General features: G+C 43.1%; 2 protein-coding genes across 5 annotated transcripts in view; one reads left to right on the forward strand and one right to left on the reverse strand.

Moving 5' to 3' along the window:
* Positions 1–27,995, forward strand: part of LOC139745747 (DNA polymerase lambda-like) — a 305,248-nt gene that overhangs the window by 141,103 nt on the left and 136,150 nt on the right. The window lies entirely within an intron of this gene.
* LOC139745704 (myosin heavy chain, muscle-like) lies at positions 2–27,977 on the reverse strand. Its single transcript, XM_071656142.1, has 17 exons — positions 27,845–27,977; positions 23,473–24,042; positions 23,115–23,142; positions 22,079–22,181; positions 21,106–21,195; positions 20,821–20,983; positions 20,370–20,473; positions 19,189–19,326; positions 18,787–19,056; positions 18,246–18,416; positions 15,739–16,069; positions 15,234–15,286; positions 12,883–12,970; positions 11,530–11,647; positions 11,036–11,153; positions 958–1,422; positions 2–832 (listed from the first exon to the last, which is right to left on the reverse strand). The coding sequence occupies exons 2-17, from the start codon at positions 23,978–23,980 to the stop codon at positions 314–316; spliced, it is 3,267 nt and encodes a 1,088-aa protein (XP_071512243.1). The 5' UTR covers positions 23,981–24,042; positions 27,845–27,977; the 3' UTR covers positions 2–313.

Raw genomic sequence — 27,995 nt, forward strand, 5'->3', positions numbered from 1 at the left:
ATCATCTCTCATGATCAATTATTCTGGTGTCTTTGTGATACACGTACGCGGAGGTGCATGATGGAAGCCACAATTGGAGAATGAAATATAATCTCTTGAAGTTACGTATTTTCTGTGATCTGACAAGAAGTAGCGAATCATCAAATAATACGCCATTAATCGTTGGTATATTCCCTTATCACCTGGAAAGCCATTGATGAGTAATTGTTCTTTTTCTATATTCTATCCTTTATTATTTGCCGTTTTTTGTTATCAATTGCTGGCATGGTATAGAGTGAATCTACTGAATATATGATGGTACAGCTTGAATGCTTTAAGCACAAGCTGTTGCCTCCTCCAGCTCCTGCTGGGCCTTACGGAACTTGGCCAAGTTGAGGGCAGCGATCTCCTCGGCCTCTTCGATCTGTCGCTTGTAGGTCTTGATCTTCTGCTGGAGCTTGTCAACCAGGTCCTGCATCCTCTCGTGGTTCTTCTTGTCCTCATCGGCCTGGAAGGACAGTTCCTTGATGCGCCTCTCGCACTTCCTCAGGTTCTTCTGGGCATCAGAGTGGCGACGGGTTTCATCGTCAAGATGACTTTCGAGCTCACGAACGCGACTTTCGAGCTTACCTACTGCCTTTTTCGTGCTCTTCAGAGCGTTGCCTTCGACTTCCTCCAGGCGAATTTGGAGTTCCTTCAGAGAAGCCTCTAGACCCTTGCGCATCTTCTCCTGGGTCTGGGCGTGTTCTTGTTCAGCTCGAAGTTCATCAGCCAGACGGGCGGCGTCAACCATGGCCTTCTTGGCTTTCTCCTCAGAGTTCTTGGCTTCGCTGAGCATCTCCTCAAGATCAGCCTGTTGAGTATAAATTGAAAACATGATTAACCACATAAGACATTATGCCTGACATCTGATATCAAAGCACTGGAAACATATAAACATCTGCTTTTACCAGAGTATATGAAGGAAAAGTAACTTACGTGCATCGTCTGCATCTCTCCCTCGAGCTTTCTCTTGGCTATTGTCAGGGAATTATTTTGGGCAGTGAGATCGTTGACCTGGTCATGAGCTTCACCAAGCTCAGCTTCAGCCTGACGACGGCCTCGATCCGACTGTTCAAGAAGGGTTCTTGACTCCTCCAGCTCCCCATTAAGAGCATTGGCACGACGTTCGGAAATTCCATATTGTTCGCGGTAGTCCGAGGCGAGCCGCTGCTCCTCCTCAACCCGACCTTGCAGATCTTTCATTTCACTTTGCATCTTCTTGATGTGCTTCTGCAGGTCAGCGTTGGCCTTGTTGGAATGATCCAGAGCGATCTCGAGTTCGTTGATGTCAGACTCCAGCTTCTTCTTCAGGCGAAGAGCCTCAGCCTTAGCCTTGGCCTCTGCCTCAAGGGACGCCTGCATGGACTCCACGGCTCGCTGGTGACACTTGCTGAGGGAGAAAAGTAATCATAGTTAAGTGAGATTATGGCAGGTTGTAAGAACAAGAATCAGACACATAATTCATACGCATAATGTCGGTGTTCCCGGAATCCGTCGACTCGAGCCTAAACCGCGAGTGAAAAATCACTTTTAGCGTTGCTGTATCACTGCTGATACAGTCCCGTCAAAGACAGTTCCTAGATAACCACCTGGATTCTTTTATCAAAAATGGACCTGATGTAATTATAAATAAAAATATAATGTGTTGTATGTATGTACGTGTGTGTGAGTGTTTTAACTCATGTTAATATAATAACAAGCTAAGGCACTTAGATGTTTGCTGTACACATCGCGGATCATAGACTGTTTGCTGTACACATCGTGGATCATAGACTGTTTGCTGTACACATCGTGGATCATAGACTGTTTGCTGTACACATCGCGGATCATAGACTGTTTGCTGTACACATCGTGGATCATAGACTGTTTGCTGTACACATCGCGGATCATAGACTGTTTGCTGTACACATCGTGGATCATAGACTGTTTGCTGTACACATCGTGGATCATAGACTGTTTGCTGTACACATCGTGGATCATAGACTGTTTGCTGTACACATCGTGGATCATAGACTGTTTGCTGTACACATCGCGGATCATAGACTGTTTGCTGTACACATCGTGGATCATAGACTGTTTGCTGTACACATCGTGGATCATAGACTGTTTGCTGTACACATCGCGGATCATAGACTGTTTGCTGTACACATCGTGGATCATAGACTGTTTGCTGTACACATCGTGGATCATAGACTGTTTGCTGTACACATCGTGGATCATAGACTGTTTGCTGTACACATCGTGGATCATAGACTGTTTGCTGTACACATCGCGGATCATAGACTGTTTGCTGTACACATCGCGGATCATAGACTGTTTGCTGTACACATCGTGGATCATAGACTGTTTGCTGTACACATCGTGGATCATAGACTGTTTGCTGTACACATCGTGGATCATAGACTGTTTGCTGTACACATCGCGGATCATAGACTGTTTGCTGTACACATCGCGGATCATAGACTGTTTGCTGTACACATCGTGGATCATAGACTGTTTGCTGTACACATCGTGGATCATAGACTGTTTGCTGTACACATCGTGGATCATAGACTGTTTGCTGTACACATCGCGGATCATAGACTGTTTGCTGTACACATCGTGGATCATAGACTGTTTGCTGTACACATCGCGGATCATAGACTGTTTGCTGTACACATCGTGGATCATAGACTGTTTGCTGTACACATCGTGGATCATAGACTGTTTGCTGTACACATCGTGGATCATAGACTGTTTGCTGTACACATCGCGGATCATAGACTGTTTGCTGTACACATCGTGGATCATAGACTGTTTGCTGTACACATCGTGGATCATAGACTGTTTGCTGTACACATCGCGGATCATAGACTGTTTGCTGTACACATCGCGGATCATAGACTGTTTGCTGTACACATCGTGGATCATAGACTGTTTGCTGTACACATCGTGGATCATAGACTGTTTGCTGTACACATCGTGGATCATAGACTGTTTGCTGTACACATCGCGGATCATAGACTGTTTGCTGTACACATCGTGGATCATAGACTGTTTGCTGTACACATCGTGGATCATAGACTGTTTGCTGTACACATCGTGGATCATAGACTGTTTGCTGTACACATCGTGGATCATAGACTGTTTGCTGTACACATCGCGGATCATAGACTGTTTGCTGTACACATCGTGGATCATAGACTGTTTGCTGTACACATCGTGGATCATAGACTGTTTGCTGTACACATCGCGGATCATAGACTGTTTGCTGTACACATCGTGGATCATAGACTGTTTGCTGTACACATCGTGGATCATAGACTGTTTGCTGTACACATCGTGGATCATAGACTGTTTGCTGTACACATCGTGGATCATAGACTGTTTGCTGTACACATCGCGGATCATAGACTGTTTGCTGTACACATCGTGGATCATAGACTGTTTGCTGTACACATCGTGGATCATAGACTGTTTGCTGTACACATCGTGGATCATAGACTGTTTGCTGTACACATCGCGGATCATAGACTGTTTGCTGTACACATCGCGGATCATAGACTGTTTGCTGTACACATCGTGGATCATAGACTGTTTGCTGTACACATCGTGGATCATAGACTGTTTGCTGTACACATCGTGGATCATAGACTGTTTGCTGTACACATCGTGGATCATAGACTGTTTGCTGTACACATCGTGGATCATAGACTGTTTGCTGTACACATCGTGGATCATAGACTGTTTGCTGTACACATCGTGGATCATAGACTGTTTGCTGTACACATCGCGGATCATAGACTGTTTGCTGTACACATCGTGGATCATAGACTGTTTGCTGTACACATCGTGGATCATAGACTGTTTGCTGTACACATCGTGGATCATAGACTGTTTGCTGTACACATCGCGGATCATAGACTGTTTGCTGTACACATCGCGGATCATAGACTGTTTGCTGTACACATCGCGGATCATAGACTGTTTGCTGTACACATCGCGGATCATAGACTGTTTGCTGTACACATCGCGGATCATAGACTGTTTGCTGTACACATCGCGGATCATAGACTGTTTGCTGTACACATCGTGGATCATAGACTGTTTGCTGTACACATCGTGGATCATAGACTGTTTGCTGTACACATCGCGGATCATAGACTGTTTGCTGTACACATCGTGGATCATAGACTGTTTGCTGTACACATCGTGGATCATAGACTGTTTGCTGTACACATCGTGGATCATAGACTGTTTGCTGTACACATCGTGGATCATAGACTGTTTGCTGTACACATCGTGGATCATAGACTGTTTGCTGTACACATCGCGGATCATAGACTGTTTGCTGTACACATCGCGGATCATAGACTGTTTGCTGTACACATCGTGGATCATAGACTGTTTGCTGTACACATCGTGGATCATAGACTGTTTGCTGTACACATCGTGGATCATAGACTGTTTGCTGTACACATCGTGGATCATAGACTGTTTGCTGTACACATCGTGGATCATAGACTGTTTGCTGTACACATCGCGGATCATAGACTGTTTGCTGTACACATCGCGGATCATAGACTGTTTGCTGTACACATCGTGGATCATAGACTGTTTGCTGTACACATCGTGGATCATAGACTGTTTGCTGTACACATCGTGGATCATAGACTGTTTGCTGTACACATCGCGGATCATAGACTGTTTGCTGTACACATCGCGGATCATAGACTGTTTGCTGTACACATCGCGGATCATAGACTGTTTGCTGTACACATCGCGGATCATAGACTGTTTGCTGTACACATCGTGGATCATAGACTGTTTGCTGTACACATCGCGGATCATAGACTGTTTGCTGTACACATCGTGGATCATAGACTGTTTGCTGTACACATCGTGGATCATAGACTGTTTGCTGTACACATCGTGGATCATAGACTGTTTGCTGTACACATCGCGGATCATAGACTGTTTGCTGTACACATCGCGGATCATAGACTGTTTGCTGTACACATCGTGGATCATAGACTGTTTGCTGTACACATCGTGGATCATAGACTGTTTGCTGTACACATCGCGGATCATAGACTGTTTGCTGTACACATCGTGGATCATAGACTGTTTGCTGTACACATCGCGGATCATAGACTGTTTGCTGTACACATCGTGGATCATAGACTGTTTGCTGTACACATCGCGGATCATAGACTGTTTGCTGTACACATCGTGGATCATAGACTGTTTGCTGTACACATCGTGGATCATAGACTGTTTGCTGTACACATCGTGGATCATAGACTGTTTGCTGTACACATCGCGGATCATAGACTGTTTGCTGTACACATCGCGGATCATAGACTGTTTGCTGTACACATCGTGGATCATAGACTGTTTGCTGTACACATCGCGGATCATAGACTGTTTGCTGTACACATCGCGGATCATAGACTGTTTGCTGTACACATCGCGGATCATAGACTGTTTGCTGTACACATCGTGGATCATAGACTGTTTGCTGTACACATCGTGGATCATAGACTGTTTGCTGTACACATCGTGGATCATAGACTGTTTGCTGTACACATCGTGGATCATAGACTGTTTGCTGTACACATCGCGGATCATAGACTGTTTGCTGTACACATCGTGGATCATAGACTGTTTGCTGTACACATCGTGGATCATAGACTGTTTGCTGTACACATCGTGGATCATAGACTGTTTGCTGTACACATCGTGGATCATAGACTGTTTGCTGTACACATCGCGGATCATAGACTGTTTGCTGTACACATCGCGGATCATAGACTGTTTGCTGTACACATCGCGGATCATAGACTGTTTGCTGTACACATCGTGGATCATAGACTGTTTGCTGTACACATCGCGGATCATAGACTGTTTGCTGTACACATCGTGGATCATAGACTGTTTGCTGTACACATCGCGGATCATAGACTGTTTGCTGTACACATCGCGGATCATAGACTGTTTGCTGTACACATCGTGGATCATAGACTGTTTGCTGTACACATCGCGGATCATAGACTGTTTGCTGTACACATCGCGGATCATAGACTGTTTGCTGTACACATCGTGGATCATAGACTGTTTGCTGTACACATCGCGGATCATAGACTGTTTGCTGTACACATCGTGGATCATAGACTGTTTGCTGTACACATCGCGGATCATAGACTGTTTGCTGTACACATCGTGGATCATAGACTGTTTGCTGTACACATCGCGGATCATAGACTGTTTGCTGTACACATCGCGGATCATAGACTGTTTGCTGTACACATCGCGGATCATAGACTGTTTGCTGTACACATCGTGGATCATAGACTGTTTGCTGTACACATCGCGGATCATAGACTGTTTGCTGTACACATCGCGGATCATAGACTGTTTGCTGTACACATCGTGGATCATAGACTGTTTGCTGTACACATCGTGGATCATAGACTGTTTGCTGTACACATCGTGGATCATAGACTGTTTGCTGTACACATCGTGGATCATAGACTGTTTGCTGTACACATCGTGGATCATAGACTGTTTGCTGTACACATCGTGGATCATAGACTGTTTGCTGTACACATCGCGGATCATAGACTGTTTGCTGTACACATCGCGGATCATAGACTGTTTGCTGTACACATCGCGGATCATAGACTGTTTGCTGTACACATCGTGGATCATAGACTGTTTGCTGTACACATCGTGGATCATAGACTGTTTGCTGTACACATCGTGGATCATAGACTGTTTGCTGTACACATCGCGGATCATAGACTGTTTGCTGTACACATCGTGGATCATAGACTGTTTGCTGTACACATCGCGGATCATAGACTGTTTGCTGTACACATCGTGGATCATAGACTGTTTGCTGTACACATCGTGGATCATAGACTGTTTGCTGTACACATCGTGGATCATAGACTGTTTGCTGTACACATCGCGGATCATAGACTGTTTGCTGTACACATCGCGGATCATAGACTGTTTGCTGTACACATCGCGGATCATAGACTGTTTGCTGTACACATCGTGGATCATAGACTGTTTGCTGTACACATCGCGGATCATAGACTGTTTGCTGTACACATCGTGGATCATAGACTGTTTGCTGTACACATCGTGGATCATAGACTGTTTGCTGTACACATCGTGGATCATAGACTGTTTGCTGTACACATCGTGGATCATAGACTGTTTGCTGTACACATCGTGGATCATAGACTGTTTGCTGTACACATCGCGGATCATAGACTGTTTGCTGTACACATCGTGGATCATAGACTGTTTGCTGTACACATCGTGGATCATAGACTGTTTGCTGTACACATCGTGGATCATAGACTGTTTGCTGTACACATCGTGGATCATAGACTGTTTGCTGTACACATCGCGGATCATAGACTGTTTGCTGTACACATCGTGGATCATAGACTGTTTGCTGTACACATCGCGGATCATAGACTGTTTGCTGTACACATCGCGGATCATAGACTGTTTGCTGTACACATCGCGGATCATAGACTGTTTGCTGTACACATCGTGGATCATAGACTGTTTGCTGTACACATCGTGGATCATAGACTGTTTGCTGTACACATCGTGGATCATAGACTGTTTGCTGTACACATCGTGGATCATAGACTGTTTGCTGTACACATCGTGGATCATAGACTGTTTGCTGTACACATCGTGGATCATAGACTGTTTGCTGTACACATCGTGGATCATAGACTGTTTGCTGTACACATCGTGGATCATAGACTGTTTGCTGTACACATCGTGGATCATAGACTGTTTGCTGTACACATCGTGGATCATAGACTGTTTGCTGTACACATCGTGGATCATAGACTGTTTGCTGTACACATCGCGGATCATAGACTGTTTGCTGTACACATCGTGGATCATAGACTGTTTGCTGTACACATCGCGGATCATAGACTGTTTGCTGTACACATCGTGGATCATAGACTGTTTGCTGTACACATCGTGGATCATAGACTGTTTGCTGTACACATCGTGGATCATAGACTGTTTGCTGTACACATCGCGGATCATAGACTGTTTGCTGTACACATCGCGGATCATAGACTGTTTGCTGTACACATCGCGGATCATAGACTGTTTGCTGTACACATCGTGGATCATAGACTGTTTGCTGTACACATCGTGGATCATAGACTGTTTGCTGTACACATCGTGGATCATAGACTGTTTGCTGTACACATCGTGGATCATAGACTGTTTGCTGTACACATCGTGGATCATAGACTGTTTGCTGTACACATCGTGGATCATAGACTGTTTGCTGTACACATCGTGGATCATAGACTGTTTGCTGTACACATCGCGGATCATAGACTGTTTGCTGTACACATCGCGGATCATAGACTGTTTGCTGTACACATCGCGGATCATAGACTGTTTGCTGTACACATCGCGGATCATAGACTGTTTGCTGTACACATCGTGGATCATAGACTGTTTGCTGTACACATCGTGGATCATAGACTGTTTGCTGTACACATCGTGGATCATAGACTGTTTGCTGTACACATCGTGGATCATAGACTGTTTGCTGTACACATCGCGGATCATAGACTGTTTGCTGTACACATCGCGGATCATAGACTGTTTGCTGTACACATCGTGGATCATAGACTGTTTGCTGTACACATCGCGGATCATAGACTGTTTGCTGTACACATCGTGGATCATAGACTGTTTGCTGTACACATCGCGGATCATAGACTGTTTGCTGTACACATCGCGGATCATAGACTGTTTGCTGTACACATCGCGGATCATAGACTGTTTGCTGTACACATCGTGGATCATAGACTGTTTGCTGTACACATCGCGGATCATAGACTGTTTGCTGTACACATCGCGGATCATAGACTGTTTGCTGTACACATCGCGGATCATAGACTGTTTGCTGTACACATCGCGGATCATAGACTGTTTGCTGTACACATCGTGGATCATAGACTGTTTGCTGTACACATCGTGGATCATAGACTGTTTGCTGTACACATCGCGGATCATAGACTGTTTGCTGTACACATCGCGGATCATAGACTGTTTGCTGTACACATCGCGGATCATAGACTGTTTGCTGTACACATCGCGGATCATAGACTGTTTGCTGTACACATCGTGGATCATAGACTGTTTGCTGTACACATCGCGGATCATAGACTGTTTGCTGTACACATCGTGGATCATAGACTGTTTGCTGTACACATCGTGGATCATAGACTGTTTGCTGTACACATCGCGGATCATAGACTGTTTGCTGTACACATCGCGGATCATAGACTGTTTGCTGTACACATCGCGGATCATAGACTGTTTGCTGTACACATCGTGGATCATAGACTGTTTGCTGTACACATCGCGGGTCATAGACTGTTTGCTGTACACATCGCGGATCATAGACTGTTTGCTGTACACATCGCGGATCATAGACTGTTTGCTGTACACATCGTGGATCATAGACGATAACAACAACAAGGACAGAGTTGACACCAGCACATCAAGCAAGGTTCTTACACGACACAGAAATTAATCACGTTCACCACGTGTCATATCGCATCCTTGTATGGCAAGCCTCCAGCGGCATCATCTTTATCTCACTTGTGTGTGAGTAAATTATCTTATTTCTGACACAGAGATGAGATCGTCCTACTTATAGTGCGCCACTAAAGTGAAATTATTTACATATTTCAGAGTTACTGATGTCAGCTATTTTATATTGGGAAATGAGTTGTAGATGTATGCGTACGAGAATTATAGTTTGATCAAACAGATGACTAAAGTTACTAAGTTGCTGGTACGAAATACTTCAAACCTGCCACGTATTGTGAAGTTATGAGCCAGTTGGCTTATCAGCGCATCGCTATGCGCACAAAATGTGTGTGTGTGTGTGTGTGTGTGTGTGTGTGTGTTACACTAGAAGCGACACGAGAAATGGGCAACAAAAATGCCATACAGGTGACGCGTCTGGCTATTTTCAAACAGTTTCCGGACACTGATGTCTTTCTAAGCTACCTCCACACACATAGGTTTTCAAGACAGAAAGTTGTGTCATCAGTGTTAAGGCACTACTAGCCAGGGTGGGTGCAGCATGAGCACATATACTGCGTGTGTACACATGACCTTACCTGGCTTTAGCCAGATGAATCTCTTCGGTCGTACCAAAGTAATTATGTACAGCCATAGCCTAAGATCCTCAATACATATCATGCACGACTACTTACACTGATCTCAGCATTACGTCTGTTAATAACTAAGGACAACTAAATCCACAGCAGAGAACTGTCACATCTGCGCATCTACGTCTTCCTCTGACGCCTTCACCATCTCATGAACACTACATTTAGTGGCTACGCTGCTCTAGCAGAGCTAACAGGCAACTACAGTTATTCCCTTAACTTGTCAAGCTTGTCTGCTACAACTATGGTTGTCTGCTACAACTATGGTTGTCTGCTACAACTATGGTTGTCTGCTACAACTATGGTTGTCTGCTACAACTATGGTTGTCTGCTACAACTATGGTTGTCTGCTACAACTATGGCTGTCTGCTACAACTATGGTTGTCTGCTACAACTATGGTTGTCTGCTACAACTATGGCTGTCTGCTACAACTATGGTTGTCTGCTACAACTATGCTCCACAAACTAATGGAATAATAATATTTGATGTTTTCTCTCATCACTATATGCATACATACACAGTACATACATACATACATACATACATACACAGTACCTCTATCTACATGTACCAAGAAACCCATCTAAATCTCCATATGGGAAGCTATGAATCTACACATTACTAGGATCTAGCCTTGCTAGGTGATACTAGTACTAGGATCTAGCGTTGCTAGGTGACACGAGTACTAGGATCTAACCTTGCTAGGTGACACGAGAACTAAGGAAAAGCCTTGCTACGTGACACGAATACTAGGAACAAATCTTGCTTGCTAGGTGACACATGCCTTCGTATGACCTAGCCTGTATGACTCCTGATTCATATCGATGGATTCTAAACAAACTTTGGCTGCATCCTTCTCAGTGGAACACGCAATCATGGCTTTGGAAGCTAAGATGCAGTATCTTCGTGAGAAAAAAAGAATAAAGTATCCATCAGTTCGACATACAGAAATAAATCCAACATTTGCCCTACTAACATGATAACTATCAAGTCAGTACTGACAGGTTTAAGCAGGAGATATTCATGTTAAAAGTCAATTTTTGTATCAAAACATTTTTGTTATATGTAACATATGATATTGGAAGTTATAATGGCCCCAAGTTAGATGAGACATACCCAGACGAAGAGGTATATTTCATGGTGATTTTAGCCTATGTCTAAGCGTTACTTCGATAAATACATGATTGACAAGAATTTATAAGACTGCGATGGGTGTTTATCAAGCTGGGGGTCAATGTTACATTAGCATACGACACACAAACACCCAAGTCTCCTCACCGATGTTTGAAGTCAGGATACAACATCCTGTTGGGGAAGCCCTTGCGACAGATACGGATGCCTTCAAGTACACCGTTACAGGTCAGCTGGTGCATGATCAGGGCTGCGTCAGTCACACCTGAGGGAGGGAGGGAGACACATACAAAATGTATTTCTTCGATGTCTTGAATAACCTGAAGATCATGACAGTGTTTATCGGAGTCAGTAGAGAAGCATGGCGGCTGTGAACCTTCCTAGAACATGGCATCTCTCGAGCACTGCATCTTGTGTTCATGTGGCACACCGCATCATGGTCAACGACACAATGATGGCGGCTCGTTAACACTAAACGTAAGAATCATCCAAGATTATGAACACACTTCCTCATGGTACTCATGTACACTTCCTCACTCATGTACACTTCCTCATGGTACTCGTGTACACTTCCTCATGGTACTCGTGTACACTTCCTCATGGTACTCATGTACACTTCCTCATGGTACTCATGTACACTTCCTCATGGTACTCATGTACACTTCCTCACTCATGTACACTTCCTCATGGTACTCGTGTACACTTCCTCATGGTACTCGTGTACACTTCCTCATGGTACTCATGTACACTTCCTCATGGTACTCATGTACACTTCCTCATGGTACTCGTGTACACTTCCTCATGGTACTCGTGTACACTTCCTCATGGTACTCATGTACACTTCCTGATGGTACTCATGTACACTTCCTCACTTATGTACACTTCCTCATGGTACTCATGTACACTTCCTGATGGTACTCATGTACACTTCCTCATGGTACTCATGTACACTTCCTCACTCATGCACACTTCCTCATGGTACTATCTTAAGATTCTTGTGTTAACCTCAGAGAGAGTAGCTACAACCTGAGCAAGACAATAACAACTTGTGAGGAAGACATCATGGATGCCACCATAACAGGTGTAGTATGAATCATAAATCTTCACGTCGTATACCCCAGTGAGGCCATGTGTTGGATCAGGTGCTACGAACATACTTGGAAATATAACGTGGATGTGGTTAATTACTACATCTTCAGAATAACTAGACATGAAGGTATTGTGTTAAGAACTAAACTAATAAACTGTAATTTGTAAAGATGACATGTAAGATTTACGGAGAAGTAAGAGACATTTAAGGTCATGGGTGACATGATTACTAAGACGATGAGATGAAGGACGATGAGTAAGATGAATGTGAGGCGTTAGTTATGACGAATAACGGACGTACATGTCCACGTGCAGGTGAGTGACACAACGGACGTACATGTCCACGTGCAGGTGAGTGACACAGATGAGCACACACGTCTTATCTACACCAGGTGGAGCCACTAGACCTACCTGGAGACTTGGTCTCGTTGGGCACGATACAACGGATGAAGTGAGGTTGTGTAGCGTTCAGGGTCCTCATCAGGTTGTTCAGCTGCTCCTGTGAACAAGTGAAGGACAAATATTGACCACACTACGGTCATAATGGAGGATATGAGCGGCGCAACACTACGGTCATAATGGAGGATATGAGCGGCGCAACACTACGGTCATAATGGAGGATATGAGCGGCGCAACACTACGGTCATAATGGAGGATATGAGCGGCGCAACACTACGGTCATAATGGAGGATATGAGCGGCGCAACACTACGGTCATAATGGAGGATATGAGCGGCGCAACACTACGGTCATAATGGAGGATATGAGCGGCGCAACACTACGGTCATAATGGAGAACATGAGCGGCGCAACACTACGGTCATAATGGAGGATATGAGCGGCGCAACACTACGGTCATAATGGAGGATATGAGCGGCGCAACACTACGGTCATAATGGAGGATATGAGCGGCGCAACACTACGGTCATAATGGAGGATATGAGCGGCGCAACACTACGGTCATAATGGAGGATATGAGCGGCGCAACACTACGGTCATAATGGAGAACATGAGCGGCGCAACACTACGGTCATAATGGAGAACATGAGCGGCGCAACACTACGGTCATAATGGAGGATATGAGCGGCGCAACACTACGGTCATAATGGAGGATATGAGCGGCGCAACACTACGGTCATAATGGAGGATATGAGCGGCGCAACACTACGGTCATAATGGAGGATATGAGCGGCGCAACACTACGGTCATAATGGAGAACATGAGCGGCGCAACACTACGGTCATAATGGAGAACATGAGCGGCGCAACACTACGGTCATAATGGAGGATATGAGCGGCGCAACACTACGGTCATAATGGAGGATATGAGCGGCGCAACACTACGGTCATAATGGAGGATATGAGCGGCGCAACACTACGGTCATAATGGAGGATATGAGCGGCGCAACACTACGGTCATAATGGAGGATATGAGCGGCGCAACACTACGGTAAGTGATGATGAAGAACGTGGCATCATGGTACCTGCCTTCATGTTCTGATGGTCACTTTTATCAAGGAAGAACAAGCAGTAATTACCGTTCGTCAACATACATACATACATACGTACGCTCACCACAACTTCCTGCTGTACGGATGTAAATGAAATGTCGAACGATGATACACAAAATGAATCAGTTACTGGATATTATTATGACACTACTGGTTACTTATAATGACGGGTTTGAATTATGTCACAAAATGTTCCACTATAATGAACAAAATATTTTTTCTAAAATATATGTACCAAAAATAGTTGTTCTTATCTAGAGTACATTTTGATGAAAAATCTATATATTGATAATCAGAAAATAATCGAAGTGCAACAGATTATTCTCACAAAAATGTATGACAGTTCATGAAGACATTTAGCCAAGTATTATTCCTTGACATATGTGTGTGTGTGTGTGTGTGTGTGTGTGTGTGTGTGTGTGTGTGTATGTATGGGGAATACTCCAGGAAAGCTGGACCAAACCCAGAGTGAGAGAACAACCACACTTGACACAACGGTTTATGTTGACAACATCTGGCAGGTCGTCGACCAGTGTTAAAGTGAACACCCAACACTACCATTTCATGATACTTTATCCTATAAACAGACAATATCTATTGTTATCCAATCATAAACAGACAATATCTATTGTTGTCCAATCATCATAAACAGACAATATCTATTGTTATCCAATCATAAACAGACAATATCTATTGTTATCCAATCATAAACAGACAATATCTATTGTTATCCAATCATAAACAGACAATATCTATTGTTATCCAATCATAAACAGACAATATCTATTGTTATCCAATCATAAACAGACAATATCTATTGTTGTCCAATCATCATAAACAGACAATATCTATTGTTATCCAATCATAAACAGACAATATCTATTGTTATCCAATCATAAACAGACAATATCTATTGTTGTCCAATCATAAACAGACAATATCTATTGTTATCCAATCATAAACAGACAATATCTATTGTTATCCAATCATAAACAGACAATATCTATTGTTATCCAATCAGCTTCAACTGGAATGATTGTATCATTGAGCTGTTATAAACAAGCTTCACTGTTGATGATGCAGCAGCTGGTGTCCGTGAGGATGTAAGATGGGATCACATACGTATGCGATACAACACATACATACCCTGTATGCAGAAGACGAGCTACAACACATACATACCCTGTATGCAGAAGACGAGCTACAACACATACATACCCTGTATGCAGAAGACGAGCTACAACACATACATACCCTGTATGCAGAAGACACAGTCGAGAAGCCACCAGATTTCTTGCCTCTGCCACCTTGAAGAACAGAATGGTCATAGCGTTACTGATGTAGTCAATAAGAACGTCTTCCTCACTATGATACATGATATATGATCAGGTTTGTGTGGAATTATACGATTCATTAGAAAGTTTCTTATAATCTTTGGGCGTACTTACAGGCTTTGATCGACAGCACCAAAGGATGACAAGGGAAACAAAAGAAAAAAATAATAGTCTTCACTTAGAAAAGACAAGTTCTCCGTGTGTCAATACTGGACAGACACCTCCGCCTGAGAGTGTACTCTGTGGAAGGAAATGACAATATATGAGCTACTTCAGACTGAAGTTTCCAAGTTCAGTACGTGTGTGTGTGTGTGTGTGTGTGTGTGTGTGTGTGTGTGTGCATATACAACCATATGAATCAACGTATCGTTAAAGTGTACCATGTGCAGCATCATGAGGAAAGTTCGAGTGTGATCGCTTACCACCTTTGCCACCATCAGCGCCGCCAGACTGACCCGGGTGGTCAGAGAAGACTTCAACAGCCAGAGCATTGCTCGCCTTCTTGAGCTGGTCGACCACAGTGTCGTTCAGAGGATCCTTGTTCTTCTCAAGCCAGCCACTCAGGTTGTAGCTCACAGTACCGGCGTAGTGGACGATGGCGAAGTGGGACTCCTGCTGACCTGGTTTCGATGGCTTGGGTTTGATGAAGACGGCAGACTTGCCAAGATGGTTGACCTTCAACTTCTCCTCGAAGGACTTATCAGTTGCCTTGGGGAACATAGACTCTTCTTCCAGGATTGAAAGAAGTCCCATTGGCTGTTTAATGGTGGTTGAAGAGACCTCATTAGAAGCGTAGGAGCAAATCAAATCACCTTACTATTTACATCATCACCAAATATATAATACTTGACTATCATGAACTTGTTCAGTAAAGTTACATTATGAGTACTCCAAAATATAATGTCAGAAAGTTACGTTTATTGATTTTCAAACTAAATGATAAAGCTTACTTACCTCGATAATCACATGTCGAACAAGATGAAAACACTGAATATTACTACCATTTTATTCGAGTAACTTCGTCTCTTATAAACTTTCATTTGACTTAAATTTTCAGTCATTTTTCAGGATATTTATGTTAGTAAACTGTGAGTCAAATATTCATAAGTTGGCCATGGAATCTTACTATGTGTCAAACATGGCTGACCAAGGACTCCACCAGGGAGAGGAGAAATGCACACGATGTTCTCATGGTGCTGCAGGTATGACGATGACATGAGGGAACAACACTCACATTTTACCTTTATAAATTGTTCAGTGTAGCAGTGAGACTCAGGCAAGGACTGTTGCCTGGCTTGAACTTTGGCTCCTGGATTTACAAGTAGGTGAAGAGCTCGGGATAGTTTGCTTGTGGTGAAACAGATGGAAGCTGTTCATTGCCACTGAGACTGCCAATGATTGAGACAAGCACTGAGTTAGACACCTGCACACCGTGGTACACATCTGCTTCCTAGGGACAGGGTGGGCAGTGTATGGAGGGCAACCTAATGAGATACTTTCATCATGTTGCATTTTCTTTTCCAGTTGATCTAGCTCGATCCAGATTAGCTTCATGGAAAGCTGGAAGTGTTTAGTGATGGTATACCTGGGGATATAAGGGGCTGAGGTGGAGGCAGAGGTGGGAACACCTGATTTATGATGCTTCTCGTCGGCGAATCATGCTCGTCCGACGACCAAGTTAGGGTTTACAGAATGAGTGAGGCATGCGGGTGTGGGGCAAGAAACAGCGCATACACATGGGGCCATAAATCCTGCAAGAAAATATGGAGGCTGCTCAAAAGTTTTTGTGGGTATGTATGCATCATGACAGGATCATGCACAAGAGGGCAAACATGTACACCATACTTCAGAATAAGAGGTAAACTATACATCACAATTAGTAAAGATGAAAGAGGAATGGTTCCAGCTGCCACAATGACTTTTATCATTATTTATTGTAAGACCGATATCATATCAATGATTATTGCTAAAAACAATATACAGAAGGCTCAGATTTCCTTAAATAATTCTACACTTGACCTTCAAAGGTGGAAAAGGAGACAGAGAGAGAGACAATAAAAGGAAGATGATAACGCAACTGTATTGTCTGTCCCAGAGAAGGTAGTTATCGTAACGATCACCCACTCCTCGTGTGACTAGCCTACACACACAAACTGTGGCATCATATGTAATACTGATTTTCAGACACTTTAATTTTCACTCGGATGGAATGCAAATGTTCAGGAATACAACTTACAATTAGGTTTATATTCTCGTTGACACATGTAACCAGTAATGTAGGAAAACCACCTCTTTCATCGTAATGGATATATGTAAATTTGCTGGAATCTTTTCATCTGTAAAGATGATGTTTATGGTCATGCTAGGACTGGAATGATGATATTCAGGCGTCTGGTGTCTTGGTCAAGCCGGGAGCCAAGTCTGGGGGGAGCTGGAGGACGCTCATGGGGCAGGGGGGAAGGGGAGGGTAATCAGGGTTGCAAGATATATATCAAACCTGGAAGGAAAGGGAAGTTAGGTTGGAGGAGATTGTTACAACTTAACTCTGGAGTCATTAAACAAAACTTAGCAAGAGATTCAGAGAAAAAAATATGGAATATATCATTGCAGTATCCACAATGATGGGGAAGATCTTTTAAACTGCAGCAGTGCTGGAAACAGAGAACATACTGGAAACGGGGGACATACTGGAAAAGGGGGACATACCGGAAAAAGGTAACATACTGGAAAAAGGGAGCATACTGGAAAAAGGGGACATACTGGAAAAAAGGGAAAATACTGGAAAAAGGGAACATATTGGAAAAAGGGGACATATTTTGACAGAAGTTGCAATCCCAAAAGAGGTTTTCAACAGATGCAAAAACTGGGTTGCTGGAGGGTTTCGTGTCTCCAGGAGGAAGGCCGGCCATATCACGTTTGTTCAAATAATTACCTTCTCGAAGAGATCGATGCAGGCCTGCAGATCCATACCGAAGTCCACGAAGGTCCAGTTGATGCCTTCCCTCTTGTACTCCTCCTGCTCCAGCACAAACATGTGATGGTTGAAGAACTGCTGCAGCTTCTCGTTACAGAAGTTGATGCAGATCTGCTCGAAGCCATTGAACTGTAGGGATTAAAAGCCTGAGATTAAGGAAGGTATAGTGTTTCACGTGAAATATATCTCTCCGAATTTGACGACTAATGCCACAAGAAAACAGGTATTGATATTAAGTTGTGATTCCAAAGAAAACAAAAACAATTCTCCGTTGATCAAAGACGCTAAAAATGTTCCATATGCATCAGGTGTAAAACCTGAACTGTATCCTTAAGAATTATGAGCAATGAGGGAGCTGGCCATGTCCACCAGTTTGCATATGCATCAGGTGTCAAACCTGAACTGTATCCTTAAGAATTATGAGCAATGAGGGAGCTGGCCATGTCCACCAGTTTGCATATGATAGGTAAAATATATTCACAAACAACGTATTACTTACGTCGAAAATTTCGAAGCCAGCAATATCGAGGACTCCAATAAATGAATGGCGTTTCAGACCAGTTTCCAGTGTGACGTTACATTTCTTCACCAGCCACTTAAACATGCGGTCAAACAACGCTTTGGACATGGCACCGATGGAGTAAGACACTTGATTCACGTTTCTTCCCTGAGTCACGAATTCGGCGCCGACCTTGATCTTTGGCTTGCAGAAGTTCTTGTACAAATCGGATCCGTCAGTCCCCAGCAGCTTGCCAGCAATTTCACCAACCTGATCAATGAAGATGGAAGGCAGATATGTCACTTATGTGAGCTCACACGTTAACAACAACTTTCATAACAAGAAGAAACGTAAGGAAATCAGAAGCGTGAGGCGTCACCCCATTTGCGACAGTCGACGTACCTCAGTGCCATCAGGTTCGGCCTGCTCCTCGCGGCCTCTTTGCTTGAACTTCATCTCACCAAGGTGCATCACGGAGGCAGTAACCTTGTACACGTTTTCTTTATCTTCCTTTGAGAATCCCAGGATATCGAAGGCTTCCTATTGGAGATGAGAATAGGAAAGCATCAGGCACTTCCTTCAAGTTTCACAACAGACATTCTCTTCCCCAAAGTTCCAGAGACGAATTTTGTCGAAAATGACTCAAAAAAATCTCTAAGGTCTGATGAATTATATCAAGATAACATTATAGAATCTATTGAGATATGAATTATAGCATCTCGGAACTACAACACTGATAATTTTTCAGATCTGTTGTTAGGTCTTGATATTCGGATAATTTCAAACCAGTTTTATCTCGTCATTAAAAGAACAGCTTCAAATGAACTTCTCAAAATAAGACCTATTGTTGAACACGGGACCTTCATACATACAGTATAATACAGGATCTACCTACACCTTCATACATTTAGTATAATACAGGATCTACCCACACCTTCATACATACAGTACAATACAGGATCTACCTACACCTTCATACATACAGCTGGTCTCTTACAGTAGCTCAGTACATACAGCTGATGAACGTATCTACAGCTTCATACATACAACTGATCAACGTATCTACAGCTTCATACATACAACTGATCAACGTATCCACAGCTTCATACACACAACTGATCAACGTATCTACAGCTTCATACATACAACTGATCAACGTATCTACAGCTTCATACATACAACTGATCATCGTATCCACAGCTTCATACATACAACTGATCAACGTATCCACAGCTTCATACATACAACTGATCAACGTATCTACAGCTTCATACATACAACTGATCAACGTATCCACAGCTTCATACACACAACTGATCAACGTATCTACAGCTTCATACATACAACTGATCAACGTATCTACAGCTTCATACATACAACTGATCATCGTATCCACAGCTTCATACATACAACTGATCAACGTATCCACAGCTTCATACATACAACTGATCAACGTATCTACAGCTTCATACATACAGATGACGACTATACTTAAAAAGCAGCTGATCACTGAACTTGCAGCTGAGCGATATACTTAGGTGAGCCCCGGAGCTACGATCTAGGTAGGTGATCACGTGACTTACATCTGTGAACTGCATTTCCTCCTTGTCGTCAATGGAAGCGACGGTGACCTTGCCCTGCGACACATAGTGGTAATCATAGATGTCGTTACTGAGGCCACACAATGCTGCGAGGGAGATTATAGAGCCATGAAGAAGACCACAAAATGGAGTTTATGTTACACGTTAAAAATTCTATGGCATTATTTTTTTTTTTTTTTTACTCAACAGTCCTCAGTGAGGAGACAAGGCTGTCACTGGATCGTGTCATTATCCTGTGTTACTTAACGTTACATTACCTCAGCAGCAGCAGCAGCCGGGTGAAATTCCACCATCTATGTGTCATTTACAAATTAGCCAAAGATGATCAGGTTGTGTGTGTTCATCATGGAAAGATCTTCATTTCTTCAGTCATCAGTAAAGTATATGAATGTGTACCAGATGGTCAACTACTTACTACCCCGAGAATACTTACGCTTGACCGATGGGACCTGGTCGGACATCAACTGGTAGAAGATGTGGTAAGATCTCTCCAGGGACTGCTGGGAGATGACACGAGCCTTCTCCAGCAGGTAGACCTCAATGTCTCCACCAGCTAACTTCCCACTCGGTTGGAAATGGATACGGATGAACTTACCCTGTGGTGGAGAACGGTGGAAGTAGTCATTCAGAGCTCATGGAGGAGAGATAGTGACATTAATACAGAATATAAATCTGAACGATTTGTTTACTTAAAAGCGCAGTGTTTACGTGTACTTACAAAGCGGGAGGAGTTGTCGTTACGGACGGTCTTGGCGTTACCGAAGGCCTCCAGTACGGGGTTGGTCTGGATGATCTGGTCCTCCAGGTTCTGTAGAAAAAGACCAGAAGGCGAAAGTTACGAAAACTTACATTGTGATAATTTTCGTGCGATCGTTCACATTCACCGAATGTCCTCATTATGACTAATTCATTATCGCTACACACATACGCACACACACACACATACACACACACACACACACACACACACATACACACACACACACACACACACACACACACACACACACACACACACATATATATATATATATATATATATATATATATATATATATATATATATATATATTTATATATATATATATACACCTTAGCCTTTGTCTTGTTATGGAGCAACCCTGACTGCCGCAATCAGGGTTCGAACCCATACGCTCGGCCACAGTAGGCTATGAATACCTCAGGTCGTCAACTGTGATCAATACACCACGTCCATATAAAAATGTCTTCACGTTACGAAACAAAAGATCTAATATTTGAAACAATTCCCCCAAACATTCTTCTTTTTGTTCAGTCTCCAACATGAGAAGGTAAGCGGAACATGTCCGCCATGTGATCATCTGATGAAATGATGGAGTATGAGACAAGAATGACTACGTAACGGTAGCCTCTTATAACCTGGCCTTTAAAGAAGGAAAGGTTACTACAGGATGAGACACACAACAAGAGAGACAACTGCACAACTTGATTCTTTGAGGACAGGAAGAGGTATCATGACGGTCAACCCTCGTGTGGCTGGTCTTAACACGGAAACTACTGGAAGTGGCGGCCAGTTGCGCTCCACGGGTGCAAGAGCCAGCGGTTGGCTGGAACACAAGAGCTTCACTTCATTGTCATTTAAGACAGTGGTTAAAACAGAGAGAAATAAATGTTTAAAATAAGTTCTTCAACTTCTTCAGGCATATATCTACCTGTTTCTTTTCTTCATTCTTCTTCTTGGTGGTGGCGCCGACGTTGGCGAAGTATGAGAGTACCTTCTTGGTGTTCTCAGTCTTGCCAGCACCTGACTCACCCCTGTCATGGGAAAAGGATATTCATTAATAAAAGACAAATATCTTGGATGAAAGTCAAGGTGGAAGTCTAGCTGGCGTTATGAGAGAAGTGAAGTACTGCACGACAATGTCTGCACGGTGACAGTTCTCCTCGTAATTACGTCAGCCTTAAAACTGCATCGCTACAACTTCTCTCATAAGTCAGGAAAGTTTACTAACACGATGCGGGGTCTACACGTCCTCTCTCTCTCTCTCTCTCTCTCTCTCTCTCTCTCTCTCTCTCTCTCTCTCTCTCTCTCTCTCTCTCTCTCTGTACAATCCAGTTTCGTGAATATGGAAGTGAACTGTACTATATGAATTCTGAAATATTTATGAGCAAACAAGGTTAAATATTGCCATGATTCTTAAATGTAAACTTTGTGTTTCTTCATGTGAACTTTAGTGATTTACTCTGAATGAAAGAAGTCATGACGGAATGACATCTAAACCAGTTTCTTCATTCATACGAGGAAAATGGTAAGTGACAAAGCAAGTGACGAAATTACTTATTGCTTACAGTCTCACTGTCATGAATTCATCTGTCTCTGATAAGAAAGTGATGAACAAACCAATGAAAGTGAGATGTAAGAGCTGGGGATCAGCGGTGAAAGTGATCTGGTCACTGTTAAAGTTAAGAAAATGATGATGAAAACACAGAGGCTGAGAATGTGATGAAAAGGACAGTGAATTTCGGCTCATGATGATCCAGGCAGTGAAAGCTTGTCGTCGACACTTCGTTAAGCCAGTGAAACTGGGAAGGTAGACTGCACAACACTGAGGCTCAGAAAGTGACCAGCAAGAATGAGAAATTGTGAACACAAAATCTTGGTTTGGACAAATTACCAACAAAATGTCCAGTTTTGAATGTTACATGAAATTAACAACGAAAACGTAACGCAGAGAATAGAAAACTTACGTGATAAGCATAGACTGGTTCTCGCCAACTGTAAAGAACAGATTATCACTATTAGAAACCATAACAATAAACAAAAGATTATCATTTACAAACGGTATCTGAAAACAGATAATTAGATTAAGCAAAACTTTGATTTACACCAAGAAACAAAAAATACAAATATTGCAACAAAAAAAAAATACTCTCACTATGTATATGTTTCAGGTATCAATATTCTTAAACAAGTTAATTATAATGGATGCGTCATGGTCGGGAACGCTAACCCCTCCATCAAGAAGGTCCATTTCCTCGCTAAGTAAAGATTTTTTCCCCGGGTCCTCTGACTCACACCTGCTGGAGAAGTGGGCGTGGTACGTACCCTGCAGCATGTCCATGTAGGCTCCGTCAGCGATGGCGAAAATGTGTGGGGGTACCTCATTACGCCTCTTGCCCTTGTAGATCTGCACCACACGGTTGGTGTAGATGGGGTAGCGCTTGTAGGGGTTCACAGCGATGCAGAAGAGACCGGAGTAGGTGTAGATGAGCTTGGAGACGTAGCGAGACTTCAGGTTATACAGGACGGAAGCATCGTTGAGGTAGGTCAAGTTGGACATGTCCTCACATTTCTCGTACTTGGGAGGGTTGACCTGCGCCACCACATCTTTCTTGAAGTTCTTTGTCTCACCCTTAGCCATAACGGTGATGAGGTCGCCCTTGGTGCCCTGGATCTCACCCTCGATATATCCCTCCTTCTCGTGTGGGATCCAGCAGGACTTCTTGGGGTCGTAAGGTTTGGTCTGGTCGATGCGCTTCTGTTCCAGCGAGACGAACAGGAACTCGGTGGGGTCGGGGTCAGGACCCGTGCTTTTGACGATATGGCCAGGCATGATGGTGTTGGGTAATCACACGCCGTCCACTTCCCACTCGCTAGCACTGTTCTGCAACTCTTCTGTAACAAAAAGAATTAATAACGTAATATGGTAATGACTCCCACAAATTACCGCTAGTCATCTGGACGAGCACTCGGGCTGGCTGAACCAGATGGGTTGGCAGTGTGCCGAGACACGTGTGATGTTACTCACGACAGTACAGACGGAGTCACATGTAAATATACTGCGGCAACTTTTCTACTGCCATACGCTTCATTACCAGACAAATGGCGTATACTACAAGGGGGTCCCACACAAACATAGTATTCCTTATAAATGAATTATGACCCATATCTCTACAAGTTAACTGAGACAATACGAACAAATGAAGCAATAATCGAGACTATCTTATAAACGATATATATATATATATATATATATATATATATATATATATATATATATATATTGGTTCTCAGTGAATGTAGGTTTGCGGCAGGGGTGTGTGATGTCTCCATGGTTGTTTAATTTGTTTATGGATGGGGTTGTAAAGGAGGTAAATGCAAGAGTCCTGGAAAGAGGGGCAAGTATGAAGTCTGTTGGGGATGAGAGAGCTTGGGAAGTGAGTCAATTGTTGTTCGCTGATGATACAGCGCTGGTGGCTGATTCATGTGAGAAACTGCAGAAGCTGGTGACTGAGTTTGGTAAAGTGTGTGGAAGAAGAAAGTTGAGAGTAAATGTGAATAAGAGCAAGGTTATTAGGTACAGTAGGGATGAGGGTCAAGTCAATTGGGAGGTGAGTTTGAATGGAGAAAAACTGGAGGAAGTGAAGTGTTTTAGATATCTGGGAGTGGATCTGTCAGCGGATGGAACCATGGAAGCGGAAGTGGATCATAGGGTGGGGGAGGGGGCGAAAATTTTGGGAGCCTTGAAAAATGTGTGGAAGTCGAGAACATTATCTCGGAAAGCAAAAATGGGTATGTTTGAGGGAATAGTGGTTCCAACAATGCTGTATGGTTGCGAGGCGTGGGCTATGGATAGAGTTGTGCGCAGGAGGATGGATGTGCTGGAAATGAGATGTTTGAGGACAATGTGTGGTGTGAGGTGGTTTGATCGAGTAAGTAACGTAAGGGTGAGAGAGATGTGTGGAAATAAAAAGAGCGTGGTCGAGAGAGCAGAAGAGGGTGTTTTGAAATGGTTTGGGCACATGGAGAGAATGAGTGAGGAGAGATTGACCAAGAGGATATATGTGTCGGAGGTGGAGGGAACGAGGAGAAGAGGGAGACCAAATTGGAGGTGGAAAGATGGAGTGAAAAAGATTTTGTGTGATCGGGGCCTGAACATGCAGGAGGGTGAAAGGAGGGCAAGAAATAGAGTGAATTGGAGTCATGTGGTATACAGGGGTTGACGTGCTGTCAGTGGATTGAAGCAAGGCATGTGAAGCGTCTGGGGTAAACCATGGAAAGCTGTGTAGGTATGTATATTTGCGTGTCTGGACGTGTGTATGTACATGTGTATGGGGGGGGGGGGGGGGGTTGGGCCATTTCTTTCGTCTGTTTCCTTGCGCTACCTCGCAAACGCGGGAGACAGCGACAAAGTATAAAAAAAAAAAAAAAAAAAAAAAAAATATATATATATATATATATATATATATATCCCTGGGGATACGGGAGAAAGAATACATCCCACGTATTCCCTGCGTGTCGTAGAAGGCGACTAAAAGGGGAGGGAGCGGGGGGCTGGAAATCCTCCCCTCTCTCTTTTTTTTTTTTAAATTTCCAAAAGAAGGAACAGAGGGGGCCAGGTGAGGATATTCCAAAAAAGTCCCAGTCCTCTGTTCTTAACGCTACCTCGCTATCGCGGGAAATGGCGAATAGTATGAAAAAAAAAAAAAATATATATATATATCCCTGGGGATAGGGGAGAAAGAATACTTCCCACGTATTCCCTGCGTGTCGTAGAAGGCGACTAAAAGGGGAGGGAGCGGGTGGCTGGAAATCCTCCCCTCTCGGTTTTTTTTTTTTTTTTATTTTCCAAAAGATGGAACAGAGAAGGGGGCCAGGTGAGGATTTTCCCTCTAAGGCCCAGTCCTCTGAGCTTAACGCTACCTCGCAAACGCGGGATATGGCGAATAGTATGAAAAAAAAAAAAAAAAAAAAAAAAAAAAAAAATATATATATATATATATATATATATATATATATATATATATATATATATATATATATATATATAACCTAGCCTAGGCCAGGTGTCATATCATCGGCCAAAACCCAAGAGGAGGATGAACGGCTAGGATGACTGTGGACCGACTGCCACAAACAGGAGTCGAACCTCTGCACTCAATCCTGGGCGGGCCGTAAGTGCGGCATCTTGTAAATTGTTTAACATCTTAATTAATCGTTCGTAAGCGAGACAGCCACATGAGGTATGCAGATGGGGAGGACATGTGGACCTTTTGACTCACGAAACTTAATTGTTAAATATCGGGGCCGCCCTAAGGTTGGAGTGGAACCATTTGGCCCGATCTTTCTGCCACAGATGGGACCGTGAAAGCCACCGCTGCAGAGTGCACTACCTACCTACCTATGATGATATTTTACCATCAAGTCAGAGTGCAATACACTGGGGACTTCTGCCCCAGGGACACTCCTTGTGGCCCTAGGTTATCTTGTGCCACCAGCCTCCATCTTGTGTTGTGTAGATGGTTGACAGACAAGATTGTAAAGCTGGTGTGGAAGTTGTGGTTGAGTCTGAATCACGCTGAACTATGAAACAAAATGTTTGAGGAGGATCTCAGGTCAAGGTTAGGTCTGGCTCATTCCCAAGAAGGAAGATTTTCTGCAAGTCAAATCTCGGTAGTCTTAGATTCTGAGAATGAAATTCTAAAGTAATCAAACAAAACCTAATATTACCCAAGGAAATAATTCCATTTAGAAAATTACCTTGACGTGGAAAGTTACAGGAAAAAATGTAATCATGGTTCACGATTGCTAATATTCTCGTGTTCACTTCAGCATAAACCAAAATGCTAATACCAAACAACAGTTTGTTAAGCTTAAATATGATTCTTGACCAATGAGATCATGAACATGATTCCCATCACATAAGATGAGGTTCAGCTTCAGCCAGACTTTAATGTCACTAAGTTTCAGTCCACATAATGAATCTTTTCATCCCCAAACCATTTCTTTATGAAACTCCGAGCTGAGACAACGAACCAAAGACCAATTTTGCAGATCCCATCTCTCATATATTTTCTCACTCCACCATTATTTCCTTACTGAACAACAGAGATAATTCTGTATGAAAACCATTCCATTATGATCGATCCAGATTCTGACTGAAAAAAATCAAGGAAGTTAAAGAAAAAATGAAAAAGAAGATGAAAGATTATACCGAGATAAGATAAAGGTTCCATGTATGATGTAAAGATTATACCGAGATAAGATAAAGGTTCCATGTATAATGTATTCTGGGGAAATAAGTCTACGAGGTGTGGAGCAGCTGTTGCTCAGATTTAATGAGGTTGATATCAAGACCAGCTGCTCTGCTGGCACGGAGAATGTACAATGATTCTGGCCATCAGTCAAGACGTATGAGTCATGACGGTAAAACACCACATCTAAAATGACTTAATAAGAAAGTTTATTCATCATTAATGAAGAATTTCCTTTTAAAGCAACAAATTATGAAGATCTCCCAAAGTTCACAACGAGACGTGTATTGTGTGCCGGGGTGGTTGATGATGATGTCTGGCTGTGTCAAAACTATCAATCGACATCAAATGTCACAAAAAAGGTTATCTTTGGTTTTCAACTACTTGTACGTATATCCACAGAGGCACACAAGCTGGAAGAGGTTTGAATCGATATTACTTACTAGAGACGAGCCAGCACTGACAAGAGCAGACACCGTCGTGATCACCTGATGGAGGGCACCTGAGGGGTGGTGGGTGGCAGCAGCTCCTCATATACCAATCCACCGTGGCAGGGGGAGGCAGGGGGTTAGGCCAGCAGGAATGTCCAATAAT

The sequence above is a fragment of the Panulirus ornatus genome, chromosome 62 (genome assembly GCF_036320965.1).
Source record: "Panulirus ornatus isolate Po-2019 chromosome 62, ASM3632096v1, whole genome shotgun sequence".
Lineage (NCBI taxonomy): Eukaryota > Metazoa > Arthropoda > Malacostraca > Decapoda > Palinuridae > Panulirus > Panulirus ornatus.